Source organism: Sceloporus occidentalis, unplaced genomic scaffold, assembly GCF_023333645.1.
Source record: "Sceloporus occidentalis isolate IW3139 unplaced genomic scaffold, rSceOcc1.0.p SCAF_23, whole genome shotgun sequence".
Taxonomy (NCBI): domain Eukaryota; kingdom Metazoa; phylum Chordata; class Lepidosauria; order Squamata; family Phrynosomatidae; genus Sceloporus; species Sceloporus occidentalis.
The window spans coordinates 11,214,320-11,232,041 of NW_028317003.1; the positions used below are offsets into that span (position 1 = coordinate 11,214,320).

Sequence of the window (17,722 nt, forward strand, 5' to 3'; positions counted from 1 at the left end):
ACAAAATGTCAAGGGGTAGAATACTTTTGCAAGGCACTGTAAGAAACCGGTGTTAGAATTGGGAATGCTTTCCATACAGCTCATTGCTTATGCTTTGCACTGCTGTTTGCCTTTAAGCAACTCTCCATGATTGCCTCTCCGTAACCTTTTTGGTCTGCCCTGTATTGAGCAATATTGCTTTCCACAGTTCTTCATACAGAAGCCTACTTCTAAGATGTCAAAAGTGTTTTGACATTAGATTCCTTCTCAGTAGGCTAGATCCATACACTAGCATCTGGTTTCTGAATAACTGCTCATCTCCTCATTGCACCTACAAGATTTATGTGGCATACAGGTTGAATATAGCTTGTGGGTTTGGTTTTTGTATTAATTTGTATAATCATTCTCTCCAGTCTCATACTTTGCATATGCAATTTACAGACAATATTAGATGCTTTTTGGAAATATCTTCAACGCATACATGACCTGAAATCATATGAAAATTACATTGATATGATAACCTGTTTTGTAAAATTCAAGTAATAGCTTGGGTTTTCAGGATGCCTAATGATATAGTTTTGCATTTTAAAAGTGTAAAAGAAAATATGTACCAAGTCATTTATCTGAGTTTATTGAATGCAAAGTGTCAGCTAAGTAGCTAAGTTAGGGGTAGGAGGCCAATTGCTTTGCACGTTTTCCCAAGTTCAAAAAAGGGAAGGCTGATTGTCTAAAGCTAAATGTTAATACCGTATTGGCTCGGATATAGGCCGCCCCCGTGTATAGGCCGCACCCTAAAAGTTTGGTGCTTTTTTAAAGAAAACATTTTTTTAATAGACATGCTGCCACTCTGTCTCCCCCCCCCCCGAGATATGCTGCCACTGCCCCCCCCCCCGAGATATGCTGCCACTGTCGTCCTCCTCCTCCCCCCCGAGATATGCTGCCACTCTGCCCCTCCTGACTTACCAGAGCAAACTCAGCGGATGTGCCGGCACCAGAAGTTGTATACGCTTATTGCGTAGGTGTCCCCCGCCGGCCCCGCAAGACACCAGGGAGTCTGCTCTGGTAAGTCTTGGGGGCAGAGGTAAAACGCATAGTGCGGACGTTCACCGCTGCCGGTGAACGTCTGCGCGATGGACTTAGACAATCTCCCGTGCCGGCACTCCCCCCGTGGGAAGTGCTGGCAGGGGAGCTGTATGAGCGTATCAGAGAGTAGGATACAGGTCACCTGCAACGCTGCGGGGGATCTGTATCCTAACCCTGCTGCCTGCCCGGCGCCCGGAACTGCATGTCCCGGGCGTCGGGCGCTAGACCCCGAATATAGGCCGCACCCCCACTTTAAAGACTTAAAGTGGGGGGGAAAAGTGCGGCCTATATTCGAGCCAATACGGTATATGTTTATATTATATAATTGCTCAGTACTGTGCTAAAACCTTAGGAAGGCAGATATGAAAAAAATGCTGTCAAGTAAGTGCCTTCAAAAATAGACACGTTAATAGTTAATCTTTATCAGTGAACAAAATGCAAAGTGAGTGCAGTGGAAAAATGTAAATATTGGGTATGACCACTCTTTGCCTTCAAAATAGTAGGTATGCTTGCACACAGTCAGGGATTTTGTAGACATATATGATTATACCAAACAGCTGCTAATGATCATCAATTTAATATGTAGGTTGAAATAATTAACAGAAACAGAAATCGCTGTGTAGGAGGAATAAACCTGCCTGACGAGGTGAGGTTTAGTGTGAAAAGTCATACACCATGGCAAGACTGAGCACAGCAACAAGACACAAGGTAGTTGTACTGCAGCAGTAAGGTCTCATCCAAGCAGAAATTTCAAGGCAGACAAGGCTTTCCAGATGTTTTATCCAAGCTCTTTTGAAGAACAAGGAAACTGGACCATAGATCCAGTGGACGTGAAGGAAGCTTCATGCAACAGATGAGACACACCATGCTTAGCTTTTAGAAGATGTTGAGCAGAGCCATCTGCTCGGCATTGGCAGAAAACAGTGGGACTCTGGTACACCCATCTACTGTCCAGAGAGGCCGTTTGGAAGCAGTCTTCCTGAAAGAATTGTGGCCAAAAAAGCCATACCAGCCGACTCAACTGGTATGGAGCTCTGGACTGATGAATCAAAATTAGAAATTTTGCCTGTAGCAGAAGGGTGTTTAACCAAAGGGCTAGAGGGCAGTACAAGAATACATATTTGCAGGCAACAGTGAAGCATGGTGGAGGTTCCTTGCCAGATTGGGGTTGAGTTTCTGCAAATGGAGTTGGGTTTTGGTCAGAATTAATGGGCTCCCCGATGCTGAGAAATACAGGCAGATACTTATTCATCATGGAGGCATCTGATTGACCCCAAATTACAATTTGAAGGCACTTACTGCATTTTTTTTCGCACTTGCCTAAAACATTTGCACTCTACTGTGTGTGTATATAGATATATATATTTGTCTAAATATTACGTGTGTGCTTATATAACGTGTAAAATGTCCTCTTTGCAGACCGTAACCAAATAAGAGTCTTAAGATTGCCCAGTGAAGTTAATTTCTGTCACACGCTCTGTTATTCTGTCTGTTGTGTTTAGGAAATCCTAGTGTTCTTGTGAGTCATCGTCCCACATTTTAAATAGACTACATCCAATGTCTGCCACCACCCTTCCGAGGACCTTAAACGTGGTGAATCATTTCTCAGTGTTTCCCAGTTGGTGGGTTGTGCGCACAGCCCTCCTCTCTGCAGCTTGGATGTGAATGTCCTTCTCCCAACCACTGAATATACGCCCAAGGGGCATCCTCAGAATTCACAATCAATAGGAAAACCTAACATTTTCTTAGCTGTAAGACCTTATTCCCATTCTTCAAATCAATACATGGTAAATATTTTAACAGGGATGAATTCTCCACGCTTTCCCCAAAGTCCCACTCGGTTACTTGGCTCTCGAGCACATGCTGATATTAAGCTTATTGACGCTTTTCCTGTGCAATGATTTTGCCCCGAATGCCGACACGGCTCTGTTACTAACTCGTTCCCCACCCTTAACTTTTTAACCCCTTAAGCACAATGGATGTTCCCTAAACCCATTGAAAACAATCCATTTTGAGCCTTAAATGTCAATATTCTGTTGTCATGTAGCGAATAACTGCAAGATAGAGGTTAAAACATTTTTTTAAACTTCATTCAGTACTTGGATTTTAAGCCTTCATTTCAGTGTAAATATGATACCTTCAAATGTTGAGTACATAGGTAAGGAGTTTTTTACATTTGTAGTTATATGAACAGATTTATATAGATTTTTCTAGGAGAAAAGAGTCAAACAAGCTTACCAATCTTTGACATTAGGCCAAATGTGTGAATAAAAAGCTGGTTTACTCTAATTTTTCTAAAGGTGTCATTGTAGGCCCTACATTATTCTTTTGAATAAAACTTTGGAAAAACAAGGATTATATTGTGGAGGATGTGGCTTTTTTTGCAGAACTTAAACCTTAGTCAGTCCTTGGTCTCCTCTTGGAGGCAGGATAGCTGAATGCCAATCCCATGCATGTTCAAATTCTCTCGCTGTATTAACCTCTACCACCCTCTCTGTAAAGTAAAACATTTACTACATTTACATCTAAACCTCTGACCCTCGCATTTTTAGATTGACCTTGAACAGTTCTCCACCTTTTATTATTTTTATTTATTTATTTTTTCCTCCAAGCTGCATGTATGGAGGTCACTAGGTCTTTCCTGGCATCGTGTCTCTTGCAGACCATTCACCATTTCAATGCTTCAAGTGGCAGTCTGTTCCTTTGTGTGACGGGAAAATCAAAATGACCTGGACAGCTGCAATCAGATTTATTGTTTACCTTAACATACTATAGGTTGTTGGTCATTCCCAGTAATAAATTATGCGTTGGATGCATGTTGGTGTTTACGGGGACACTTTGTCTAGGAGGCTGCTGCTGCGTCCGATCAGCGTTTTCTGCCCTTGTGTGTGCAGGGATTCTCCCGCGTATGCGCGTTCTTCCTCCGTTGTAAGCAGAGCTGCGGTTGTGGGATTCCCTTTTGATGTCAGATGATCACTTGGGCAGAGGGGGGAGGGGGTGGTTGTTGTGAAAACATATTTCTCTTTAGCTTTACCCCTTTAGTTTAATATCCGATCAGTTCAACTGACACTAGTAGGAAGCTGGGAGGGGTGTTTTTCTATTTGGGTCAGTAATTGTCTGCTATTGGTAATGCAGTAGTTGGTATGGAATCATATATTACATATACAAGCTGCACTGTGGGGGTAATATGGGAGCACGTTTGGCTAGTTTCTAGGTTACTGTTTATGGGTACACACACCCATCCAGTGATCGGTTTATGGCAGGGGCTTGTTGTTCCACTTCTCCTTACATCTTAGTTTGCTAGTAGTATAGGTCACATGACCTTGCATTTGTGACCCCCCCCCCCCCCCCCGAGTTGTGCCTCATGCTTCCCAATTGTATTTGCAACTCTGTCTGATCACCTCGAATTGCTGCGTGAGGGATAGTTTAGAGATCTGCAACTACAGAGTTCTTGCAACCCTACCTAGGAAGTCATTTCATGTTACCATAGCGACCTAGAGCCTTGATAAGCCCTGGCATATAGTACATTCACATTCAATTCACACATGTGGCTTTTCCTGCTTCTGCCACGTCAAGTCTAAATACAAACACTAATCGTCAGCTTTACGCTTTGCTTGCACTGGTTTCTGCTGCCTGTAAGATATATATATATATATATATATATATATATATATATATATATATCATGCAGAGTAATGAAGTCTCACAGATCAGTGTTTAAGCAGCGTTTCCAGGATCTTGTCTTGTGCTATAAGAGTCCTTCCATCCCAAAATTCCAACTTTGGGCTGACGTTGAAGGGACCGCTTGGCGTGGCTGACTTCAAAGAGTACACATGAAAGTAGTTATACGTCCTGCCTTGCTCTGGAACAGCCATTTTCCATGTGGTTTACAGTGGAAAATATTAAAACTTCAGCAGGGTACATATTTTTTTTCCCTTTGCAAATTAGTCACTAAACCACCAATGCTATGGAGGGGACTTTGGCCCCTCCCCGTTCCAGGAAGTTACTGGTTCACCCAGTGCCGTTTCTCCAGTGGCTTGTTAACATGCTCGCGTTGGTAGATGTTTCATTCTGCGGCTCTGCAGTGTGTCTGCTTCTTTCCGTAACAGCTGCGATGGAATGCTTCTGCCGGGGGAGTGAATTCGCCTGCGATTTCCTATAAACAGCCTCTCTGCCCGGGGCTCTGCAGCTCCTCAGCCATCCACCGAACAAAGCAGCCATCCAGAAATAGCAAGAGAGCGAATACTAAGCGCGGGGTTGATGGGAATCAGGCTGTTGAAATGAAGACTGTTACTCTTTTAAGGAAACGTCGATGCCTTCGTTAAATAAGGATTCTCACGGTGACCGATAAACTAGTTCCTGGCACAGTTTTTAACCCCTTCGCATTATTTGGTGCTGCAGCAGCGGGACTAATCTATTTACCTGGAATCCTTTAATGCCTGTGTAGCAGAAGATGAATGGCTGCTGATCATCACTTTGGTCTTCATGAAATCAGCACATCCTCTGCATTCCTGTTATGTGGTCCATTTGGGTCATAGAAGGCTACGTTCATCCCGGAGCCCCGGGCCCCTGCGGCCTGAGTCATCACATGTGAATGTTATTGTTGCTGCTTCTGTGGACCTTGCTGGATTTTCAGGCTTCGTGTAGGAGCTCAATACCGGATTAAGCCTGATGAAAGCCGCACAATGAATGGAAAACCATTTCAGATTCTCTTAGAAACGCGGTATTGATTCGGCTCAGTGCAAGTGTTTACAGAAACAGAAAAGCTGACTGGTCTGGTCTTTAGCCATTGACCTTGCCGAGCGTAGATTCGTTTTTTGCCACCATCTTTTACCTGATAACGCTTTTAGGACTGCCCGCTAATGCCACGTACCTCGTTATTTCCATTTATGAATGAAGGAAGCGCAGACATTTGGGTGGTGGTAAATTATTAATGAATGCTCAAACTTTTACCTTGAGCTTTATTTGGAATATAAAGCACTTCCAGTATAATGGCCGGTGGAATATCTCCCATGGGATTTGAGTATTTTTGTAGTGTAGCGTTGAGTTGTTTTATAAGTATCTTGTGAGTAAATATATTTACTGCGTAATAGTGAATATTATTGGCTTTGCGCCGTAGTTTTATTATCGCATGGTATAGAGCTTTTGCTCGAAGTTGGTGTGCGAATGAGCCGCGTATGCATTGTGGTTTTGGAGGAGGGAGAAGATGATTCTCCGACTTTTACTCCCAAATTACCTCGGGGAAGTGCGTATCGACATTCACCCTCTGGAACTGGAACGGTAAGACCTACTGACAGGGGGTTTGATAAAAAAGATTAATACAAAGAGCTTGGCGTCAAAACGTAGGAAAGTGAAACTCTGAGCGATCGTGCTCAATGTGGATTCATTTAATGATGCTTTATGATGGCCACAGTAGAGCTGGTTTAGGGTTATTCTAAACAGTCCTGTAAATTGTCATTAATCTGCACTTTCTTTTAATAAATGGATAATTTTTTTTATTGAAAAGTGTTTTTAAATGTATGATGGACCTGTTTAGATGAAGATCTTCCCGGCACTTCATTATACTTCCTTTTAAATAGAAATGCCTTGACATAAGAATTACAAACCATTTTTCTTAGAATTGCGCTTGCTGTATGTTCAATGGCGTGCAAAGATTGTTCAGTATTACGTAATGTCATTAAGCTGTAATATTATATAAACCTTGTATGCTTTTCTTAGATACACCGGGCCTTATTTATAAAGTGCAACCCATGGAGTGCCCCCCCTGTTTGCACCACAGTTACCACCCTTATAATGTCCTTATTAACTAATTGTATGGCTACTTAACAGTAAGGCCTTCTACATATATCTGGTTTATAACTTTCTCTTTCTGTACTAAGCTTTTTATCTGTAAACTGAAATCTCTGTAGTCTATATGTGCCATTTATATGGCAGGTTGAGTATGTGTTAAAAATTCTTGGCATGCTAGACATTTTTCCTCATAATTATATGGTCTTTTTCGCCCCAACAAAACTTTGAGCATAGTAAGGTGGAGCTGTAATAAACAGTGCTGTTAAAAGGAATAATTTGCAGAGTAGAAAGAAAAATGCTATTGGTTAAAAACATAAAGATGTCGAGTTCAACGACATCAGCTGTAGGAAACACATCAACCCGCACATTCTGTTTCCATTAATCATTGGGGATTGTCTTGGAGGTCTGTATCCGTAACAGTTTTTAATTTGTTGGATAGCTGAATATCCTCTTTAGTAACCCCCCAAGTGGAAATACGCGAAAGGGATTCATGAGAATCTATGAATTAGCTTTTTGGGCCTTTTAGCTCCTTGGCTGTTGACGCTCAAGAGTTCCAAGGTGTCTAACTCTGGAGTGTGGAACTGGTGCTGTGGAGCATTGGCCTTTAAATTGTGCCTTTAAATGTTTCTCTAGTAACTACTGTGGAATTACAAGGATAATAAAAAATTGATAGCGCATACAGACGCGGTGGCACACCAACCCCCTCCGTGTTTCCATTTTCCTACCACTTTTGCTCGCTTAAAACCACCAATCCGGCTGTAAAGAACTCCCATTGACATTAATAGGAGTGCGTTCTGCACGGTGGGGGCCTCGTTACACCCCCTGGAACTTTTGAGTTGATGAATATTGCATGTGTGTCCTTTGTCAAGGCTAGGAGTGTGGGGCAGGGAAAGACGCAAATGCCTATGTGGACTTCCTGACGGATCCTTCAAAGCATTTGCAGACTGAAGGAATGAATTAAACTGCATATGATGGCTGCAGTGTTCCTCGTTATGTATCCCGTGTTTCCTCTGCACTTAAAGAATTACATGTTTGTGTGCACTATTGTATTTTTAGGCTTTTTGTTTTTGATTCTTAACGTAATATTTATATTCTCTTCTTTCTGTTTCAGCCTCCCCTTGTTCAAGCAATTTTTAATGGGGATCCTGATGAAGTCCGGGCATTAATATTCAAGAAAGAAGATGTTAATTTTCAGGTAAAAGGGAAATGTGGAATTAATTTTACATTTAAGTTCATTTATGTTATGTGGGAATCATGTCTTCAAGGAATCCGATCAGATACTAGTCCCTAACTTCCGTCCAGAGTCGTATATCGCTGCTGTTGACTTCTATATATATTTTATTTCAATTATATATATTTTTATTTTGTTTCTGTGGATAATATGGAACCACATACCTCCCAACCTTTTTTGTTGTCCAAATTGGGGGGGCACCTGAGATGTTCTGTGACCGGGTCTAGGAGCAGGCTTGATTGGGGCAGGGCTGCACACACCCCATACCTAAAGAGCCACCTTGTGGCCCTCAGCTTCAAAGTGTTGCAATGAGGACACGTGGAAGCTGCAGTCCCCTTTATTTTACAGACCTCCACGGCACTCAAAAGTGGGGCAGCCTGGTAGGACAGTGCTTAAAAACTGGGAAACTTGGGATATATGGAACTAGGTAGTGGGGAAATTATCTTAAACTTGCTATGTTGCCATCTTTTCAGGGATGACACAAAGTGATTGTGTAGACTTCAGACATCTATCCAGTTCCCTTATCTGCTTTGCATTGGCCGTATAGACATGGGGGCCTGACTACAGTCACACGAAAGCCTTTAGGAGTACATTTCTCTCTTGCTCCGTGTCTGCTTTCTTTACTTATTGGAGCTAGACTGTGAGACTTCTGTTTTTTTCGTCTTCTCCTGGACTTCTTGAATACACCTGAGCAGCACCTCTCTTTAAGTCGGTGCCTGAACTTCCTTTGACATTACTTGTGAGTAGCCACGTGCATGTAATTCTCATAGCGTTTCGCTAGGATACACGTCATTAACTGCTTCTACTCCGGTTGACTTCAACAGCAGTGTTAGAGCATGCGGAGGAAGCTGGCACCTTTAATTATTTTTCCCACTTTTAGTAGCGGGGGAGAGTTAGATTTAGAATGCGTGCACCAATGTTCATGTGATAAAAATAATTTGGGTTTATGCAAAATGGACTCCATTGTGCATTTAGCATGAAAATATGACTGAAGTGGACCTTTTTAATAGAATTATAATGTAACATAACAGAAAGTACAAGGAACGCAACCACTGTTTTATTTTCTCTATTGTTTGCCAGTTAGACATGCTGAGGTCTCTTCTGTGGGGCATCTGCAAATTTTGTCTTTGGCTTTTCCCCAAGGTTCTGATTTGTCTCCCATTCTTCCTCGTTATCCTCGTGAAAACTTTAGTAGAGGAGCTCTGTGGTACAAAGATCCGTGATACTTTAATACCTGCACCATCCTTGTTTGTTTTGCTGTACCCACCAGGACGTTTCAGCCAGCTCCATCACGTGTTTACGTACCCTTTTTATAGTGCATGACCTGTTTACACAGCAGTAGACTTATTTCAAAGAATCGCCATATGGTTTGCCAAATTGTTCCTTCTGCAGAAGTGTTGGGGGTTAATACATTGTGCGGCTTTAAGCATGTATTGGGTAGGCGTAAGGCAGCCCTGAACAAAGGATCAAAATAACGCTTTCCAGAAGGGAAAACTGCTTTAACTCAACAGGCACAAGGCAGCAAATCTAGCTGGGGGGGGCACACGGCGACTTGCATTCAGTATTTCTCCTTTATACGGCATATGCTGACCCTTTTCTATAGCTGTCCTATTTTCATCCCCAGCTTAGCTTGAGACTAGACTTGTTTTGTTCTTGCTGCTGTTTAATTGTGTTTCTGACAGATGTCACCATTTTACATGCAAGGTCACACTGGTCACCTGTCTCGCATACATGGCTACTTGTGGTAACTTGTTTTAGTGGGGCTTAGTGAAATCTTCCCACGTCCCTGACGGTACTTGCCCAGCATTGGCTTTCTGCCCTCAGGTTATTCCTATATATTTCTGATATGATTTGATAGACGGTTATTTAGATCATTTGGTGAATTGTCCTTCCTATCTAACAATGATCATCATATCAGTAATGGAATAATATGTCTAACATGTAATCCATAAACATGTAATATGTAGTGCCACCTTTTGCCCTGTGAATCCAGGTGGTGTTTCTAACTTGTTCTTGGTCATGATGTGGAGCAAGTGCTAATTTAGCCTTGGTTGACCTTCTAAGCATGAGCAACTCCCTAGGCATATCCTTCAGTGTATGGGAGGTAAAGTTAGGAAGCAAATGGAAAATGTGAACGCAGGCGAACAAATGAGTATAGAGTCGCCCAGCACTTGAGTCACTTCAGAGTTCAGGTTTTTGGGGAAAGGAGCTACTTAGATCTGAGATGGAATGTCTTAGTAGTGGAAGGTATTCTGGTGGTAGTGAGTCAAAAATGGCTTTGTGAATGAAAGTCTGAATAGTTTCCAGCTGTTACAGCTTGGGGTGTTCATGCCAGCTGGAAAGTTTCAAATGCTGAGAGCTTCAGCTGCATCGTCTGACAAAGTCTTGTGCTACTAAACACATATCTGTTCTAAATCATAGAGGGAATGGATTACATTTTTGAGGAATTCTGAAAACCATGTTTAGCATCGTGACTACATTTCTGCATTCAGATGGTTTTTTTCCTCTGTTGCTATAGTTTTGTGGTCTGAAAGCAATGCATTCCACAATCTTTCAGTCTCTTGCACTAGATGTTTGCACGATCTGCTATAAAATGTTCATTGAGGTGCGAGAGCTGCTGCTATACTGACTCACATCAGAATCTGGCGCAGTGGCATCAGTCTGACAACAAAATATTGTATTCCTCTCCGGCACGGTAAAACCTCTTCATAACCTCTAACTTTGTGTGTTAGGGGTTGTTGGTTTTTTTTTTTTAGCCCCAACCTAATCTTTAACTAATAAATTCACCACTAACTAACCACCCACACTTATACAAATATAAATTTAGAGCGATCCCTAGGGTTACCGAGCTGTCACACATCCCCCCCCCCCCGTGTAATTATAACCTGCATCGCAAAGCAGGGACAATTTCCGTTTAAGACGTACCAAGTAAGCCATTTGTCTGCAGCAGTCGGTTTGTAATGTACCTGGGACGTCTTCCGCCTTAAAGCAGTTAAGGGAAGTGTTTATAAAAACTAAAGCGGCTGATGGTTTTCATGGCCGGTTTAAAATGTGATTGCATGTGGCATTTCCTCATTGATACCCGACTAAATTTGCTTGGCTGCATTAGTTCGTTTTCCACGAGCGTGTGTATAATGGCACTGCCATAAGCCACTTCTATTTTTAAATGGTTAGTAAACATTCCGTGGGAGACTTCATGCAAACTCAGGCATCATGCCTTCATTGGCTATGCAAACGTTTATAAATGAAGTTTGCATGGGAGTGATAACACTCTATGGTGGCGTACACCCGTTTTTAAGAGTTTTAAGCCCTTCTTGTCCCGAAAAAAACCCAATACATAATTTGTGTGTGTTCAGTATATGGGAAGGAAGAGAATTACAGCTAAACACGAGCACCGCAGAAATGTTACAACAGCCATTGTCGCGAAGGGGTTAAGTCCAGTTGATTGAAAGCATGCTGTTCTAAATCTGGATTATTAATTTTACAGGACTGTATGCGGTGAATGAACATCATGTACTCCCTGCGCAACCACCTGTCAATCAGATTATAGTTTAAATACAGTATAGTAGATCTGCTTGCATACTTCAAGGAAGGTGTTTTTTTTTTCTTTCGTTTTTTTCCTACGTAACGTATATTTTGGGCATAAACATCTATTTGTCGAAGTTCTCCTTGTGAGAACTTCTATCTGTTAAGCATTCATAATGGAAGTCTAAAAATAATTAAAAATTAAAACTATTCCCTTAAAAACACAACTAAAAACCTGACATTCAGCCAGTGGTACAAAACTCAACAAAACATCAATCCAATGTGATTCACGTATGGAGCCATATGTCTTTACAGAGCAACTTTTAAAAGAAGAGTTCACTGCCGTTACGCTTGAGGAAGTTAGATGTCTTTAGAAGGCGGTTAACTTCTAACTTCTAGCAGGAGTTATGGTGCAATGCTGTTATAGTCTAATCTTTGAATACCTGCCTTACTTATTTGGTACGGTTTGTGTGCAGTTCTTGTAGGTATCACGAATAGTGTGTGTGTGTGTGTGTACATGTATGCACTTTTTTCTTTCTTGAGCCCAGAAGGGCACCTAGTACCCCAAGTTTAAAATGTCAAAGTCAGAGCTTTGATGGCCGTGTAAGTTTGAATAGCACCCACGAGTTGATAGTCTTTGCATGTCTGGTGATCTAATAATCTATCTTGTTCCTGAAAGTATTTTACACCAATTGAATTATATTCCCTGCTAAACCTTTTAGAAACGTCTTCGATGAAATATAAGGTTCCAGGAACAAAATGTAGCTCTCACTTTGCCTTAACAACTCACATGGCCATCGTCCAGCCTTTTGTTGGACTACCACGTGATTCAGTAATATCAAGGAAGTTATCTGTGGGATTCCACTGTGATACATCAGTCATGGCTGCATGGAAGCCGCTTCCATGTCAAACATTTGCCTTTTAAATCTGAAATGCCTGGTGTTGGTGTGAAATGAAGCGTTGGTTTTGTCTGGCTGCACAGCCGTGACTCATTCCTTCCTTCTGCGGTCGTTAAGAAGACAGGGGCCGTTTGTGTGGCTCCAAATGCCGTTTCTCACCAGTGCCACCGGGAATAATGGGAATCTTTATTGATCTGTACATTCTGTTGTGCGCCCTTTCACAGCCGCTAACATTGGTGAAATTCTGCTCATGTGGCTTTCATCTGTTCCGTAATTCAGAAGGAAATATTGTAATATGCCTCTGCGTGCAATGTTTTTGCCAGTTGTGTGTCTATATATATATATATATGAATTATTATACCAAGTTCACGGTGCCTCTTGGCACCGTTTTAAAAGGAAAATACAGTTCTTCTGGGACTTTCTGCATTTGTTCAAATTTTTTACCATCACTCCTGTGTTCCAGTGGCACGCTTGTGTTGGCTAATTCAAGATTAAGGCGGGTTTGCACCTGGTGAAGTCTCCCCCCCCCCCCCCTTGGAAATGCACTCGGCATCTGTAGAAATTCTGCCCTCCCCCAGGCTATACCAGTCAACCCTAGCTCTGGATCATCGAATGCACTTGATGGGGTTCTAGTGAGACCCCCATGCTCATGTGCAGAAACAGCTCCCATTGATTCTAGTGCAACACTTTCCTGCCGCTGATTGGTTGCTTCAAGCAGCCAATCCGTGCAATGAAACTTAAGACCACAGATGGCAGCTGGGAAGCTGGAGTGTCTTTGAGGAAAATCATCACTGCCAATGAGCTCTGTAGATGTCTGTGCTGATTTGTATTATATACTTACCGTAAATATTCAGGTATAATATGTGCCTGTGCATAATACACAGGTATAACTTTATACTCTATTTTATAGGAAAAATGAAGTACCTGTCTATAATACACACCCACCAGACCAGATCATGTCACTGGCTGATCAATGACCAGTGACCTAAAATGTCATTGATCACATAAGTTAAAGTATTTTAAATATTATATTTAAATAAGTCAAATAAAAATCTTAAGTTTAGGTCACTTACATTGGTGAATCAATAACCAGTGAACTAAAATAATAATCAGTTATAATAAAGATGTACATATAATAAAATATTTATTTTGTATTCATGTGTGCGGTTTGTTTTTTTTTTTGTTTTTTTTTTTATTATAATACCTGGATGACCTCTAATGGGAGGCACAGTTGACCTGGAAGTAGCTGTTGAATATTTATTTTTAACTCTGGTGCATGGGAGAACAGCATTGATGGTTAACCCTTCAAATGCAACTATTGTGGCATGTATAGGGTTAATAGCTTTCCCTTTTACCCTAATATTTTCGAATTACACCCAAGATTTTACGGGAAAAACTGTTGGGAATTGCTTGAGGACCTGCAAGCTCATTACCGAAGCATGGTCACTCAGGTGCATCTTCTCTACAGTGCTAACTTATTAAAAGAAGCATATGTTATGGAAAAATACCTGTCGGTTGTTAATGTATTTCGTGTCCTGGAACAGGTTTTGCTTTGAATAATAGTCTGCCTGCTGTTTTAGATTAAAGGCCTTTTCGGTTTAGTTGCAAACAATTAACTGTTTCCTGAATAAAGACTTTAGCGGTATGTTCCGTTTTAGCCGCTTTGTGAGCAGACTTTTTTCTTTCTCTCCTTTCTTTCTCAAAATGTTATACCCTCTGTGGCAATGGCTTTTTTTTTACATTTCTGCAGTGTTTGTGTTTAAGCTGTAATTGTCTTTCTCATTTACTGTACCCACACAAATTATATGTTTTGTATTTCAATCATATGCAATGTATTAATTTATATATATAAAAAATAGAACATGATTAAAATATTTTTCAGACAAAATAAAATGCTTCCCCGTTTTTTTTTTGTTTTTGTTTTTTTGGGGAGTTACATGGCAAGTTAAAAGTAGGGTGTACAATGCACCTTACATTTTGTTATTTACAATACATTGAACTGTTACTGCATATTTTACATGATCTACTCTGATGAAGGTGAATGGCGAAACGGGTTAAGGCAACTGTTATATCGAACAATTCCTTTGAATAATAAGAAAAATACTTTATTGTACCATATTATAAATAAAATTACAATATCTGCGAACAAAGTCTTTCTGTTGCCCATACAACACCAATTGCTACCCAGTTTTTTTACCTCTTCAGAATGCATACATATTATGTTGCAAATATTATATGTGTATGTATGTGTGTGACACATCGGCACGCTTTTTTTTACATTTGGTGTCACATGCGGATGACCGTAAGGTGCCTTTTAGGGAAGAGACAAGCTGTTACACATCACTTCTTCGCATTCTGCCAGTCCTCTGTTTCCATGCATACTCAGCATTGCTTTTTATCGGTCATTCTTGTCACTGCAGGAAATATGCCATTAATTTCACTGGAATTGTGCTTTCTTGAGCAATAACAGGAATAAACAATTCCATCCGGGATGAGGTGGATGCTCTAGTCTTTTCCCAATGTTTTTGCAAAATGTATTTTCATATGCTTTTACATCTAACATTTTGTAAGAGAAAAACGTGCACACAAGTTGTTTTGAAAAAGTGAAGACTTGTAATGACTTTGCTGGCATAGCTATTGAAGTGACGTAAATATATTTTTCTTGCTTTCCCTCTCTAACGAGAACACACAGTATTTGTATTGTTAGCACAGCGTAATCCCAAACAGAATAAATAATGGCTTCTTATACATTTTTGTCATGCAATTAGAGAAAGGTCAGTGTTGTCCTCTTCCCAGATGGAGCAAGGAGCTCTGATTCTTCTGAATTAAAACCGAAAAATGTCTAAAAAATAATTTCCCTTTTTCACAGTGTACATTTAATACAAGAAGTCTCATGATGACTTAAAACATAAAAACACCATTTCCCCCTCGTTCACCTGTTTTTTTTCTGCGCCCTCATACGCATTCCAATGCCGCCTTCTTTACATAGAATACTCAACCGTTCTGACCTTCTCAGATTACCTACATCAGATTCTCTGGCCCACCACATACAACCTTTTCCTCTATAACTCAATCACTTGAAGGTTCTGTTTTGACATAGTGCAGAGATCCTCAGTATGTTTTTCAAGCGGTCCCTCTCAGCTGAATGTCACTCGTTTCTGTATAAAGAATACAACATTGGACATTTTGGTGTTCTGCCTAGTACTATATTGCCTGATGTCAGATGCCTAGATTTCCTGCTTCTGTTGGCCACCTAAAGTGTTTACTTCATACACATCTGTGTCCAGCCTTCTCTTTATAGATGAGATGAAAAGGTGTGTGTGTGTGTGTGTGTGTGTGTGTGTGTGTGTGTATAAATATATAACAAAAAAAAAAAGTAAAAACCCTCTTAATTCTACGGACAGATATAACAATGATCTGTTCCGTTGCAGGTCTATATATTTGCTAAATAAACACCACATATTAGACGGTGTCATGATTTATTCAACAACAATAAAGCCAACATGAAGAAACCATGTGTGAAAAACTAAACTAAAACACAAGTACACCTTTATAATTCAATAGCTTGAAGTGATCATGTTCTGTATGACCTTTTCAGTTTCCCACATTGTCTTTTCAATGTTGCTTCAGTTCATTGAGGTTTGCAGGAATTTGTTTTATGCACAGCTCTTTTATGGTCCCGTCACAGCATTTCAATAGGGTTGAGGTCTGGGCTTTGACAGGGCCATTGTAACACCTTAATTATTTCAGGCATTCTGTTGTAGATTTGCTGGTATACTTGGGATCATCGTCCTGTTGCATGACCCAGTTTCGGCCAAGCTTTAGCTGTTGGACAGATGGCCTCGCATTTGACTTTAGAATACTCTAGTTTACAGTTAACGCGATGACTGCGAAGTTTCCAGGTCCTATGGCTGCAAAACAAGCCCAAATAATCACCCCTCCGCCACCATGCTTGATAGTTGGCATGAGGTGTTTGTGCTAATAAACTGTTTGGTTTTCCCAAAATGTGGTGTTTTGCATTATGGCCAAACATCTCCACTTTGGTCTTATCTGTCCAAAGGACATTATTCCAGAAGTCTTGTGGTTTGCTCAGATGCAACTTTGCAAACCTAACCCATGCTGCCATGTTCTTTTTTAGAGAAGAGGCTTTCTCCTGGCAACCGTTCCAATCAAACCATACTTGTTCAGTCTTTTTCTAATTGTACCGCCATTAACTTTAAAATTGAACATGCTAACTGAAGCCTGTAAAGCGCCTAAGACCATCTGAAAACACATTTCACAATATATAATTGCATAATTCTATGGTTGGGGGTCACCACAACATGAGGAACTGTATTAAAGGGTCGCGGCATTAGAAAGGTTGAGAACCACTGCTGTAGAGTCTGAGATTTAACTTTTTTTTGCAAATTCTCTGACCATGGGGTGAGTTTGCTGGGACGTATACTCCTGGGAAGATTGCCATTGAATGTTTTCCACTTTTGAATAATCTTTCTCACTGTAGAATGATGGACTTTCAATTGTTTGAAAAAATTACCTTATAACCTTTCTCAGATTGGTGGGCAGCAACATTTGCTTCTCTAAGATCTTTGCTTCGGCTTCTGTAGAGATGGCCACGCTTGCTGATGATCCATTAATCAAGGGCATTTGATTAGCAGCACCTGCATGCTAGTTTCTTAATTCCTTTGGAAGCAGTAACAGTGTACTTAGTTTTTTACGCAATGGCGTCTCCATTTTGGCTTTATTTTTGTTGACTAAATCATGACATGGTGTAATATGTCATGTGTTCATCTGAGGTTGTATTTACCTAACTTTTAGACCTGCTAAGGAACAAAATATGTCCTGATATGTTAAACTAAAGAATTTAAAAAGAGGGTGTACTTTTGTTTTTTGTGTGTGTATATTTATGTATGTGTATAATAAATGTTTCTTTAACCTTATTAGTGCTTATTAATAGTAAATTGCCCTTTTTGGCTAGTTTTAACCAAGCTGACAAGCACCAGATTCTTCACTCTTAGCCAGAACAGACGTTGTGTTTGCTGTAACTTTTGAATTTGCATACGGATCCTGATATTTAAGTTTGTTGTTTTTTTTTTGTGACTAATCATATCGGGTTTGTCACATTTTCTTGTATGGTTCTTTCATTTCATAAACACATGTACTGACATGATAAGAGTTGGTATGACTCAAGATAACATGTTGTCTATCACAGTGTGCA

The 17,722-nt window shown here is 40.6% G+C and overlaps 1 protein-coding gene across 3 annotated transcripts in view; it reads left to right on the plus strand.

Moving 5' to 3' along the window:
• Positions 1-6,228: 6,228 nt before the first annotated feature.
• LOC149300794 (serine/threonine-protein phosphatase 6 regulatory ankyrin repeat subunit A-like) overlaps positions 6,229-17,722 on the plus strand; it is a 35,943-nt gene continuing 24,449 nt past the window's right edge. For 2 of the 3 annotated variants that reach the window (XM_089484950.1, XM_089484952.1), the window contains exons 1-2: positions 6,229-6,342; positions 7,964-8,047. In XM_089484950.1, coding sequence (XP_089341076.1) covers positions 6,229-6,342; positions 7,964-8,047 — 198 coding nt within the window. Of the gene's footprint in view, positions 6,343-6,996; positions 7,006-7,963; positions 8,048-17,722 lie in introns of all 3 variants that reach the window. The other variant, XM_089484951.1, reaches the window with a different exon arrangement.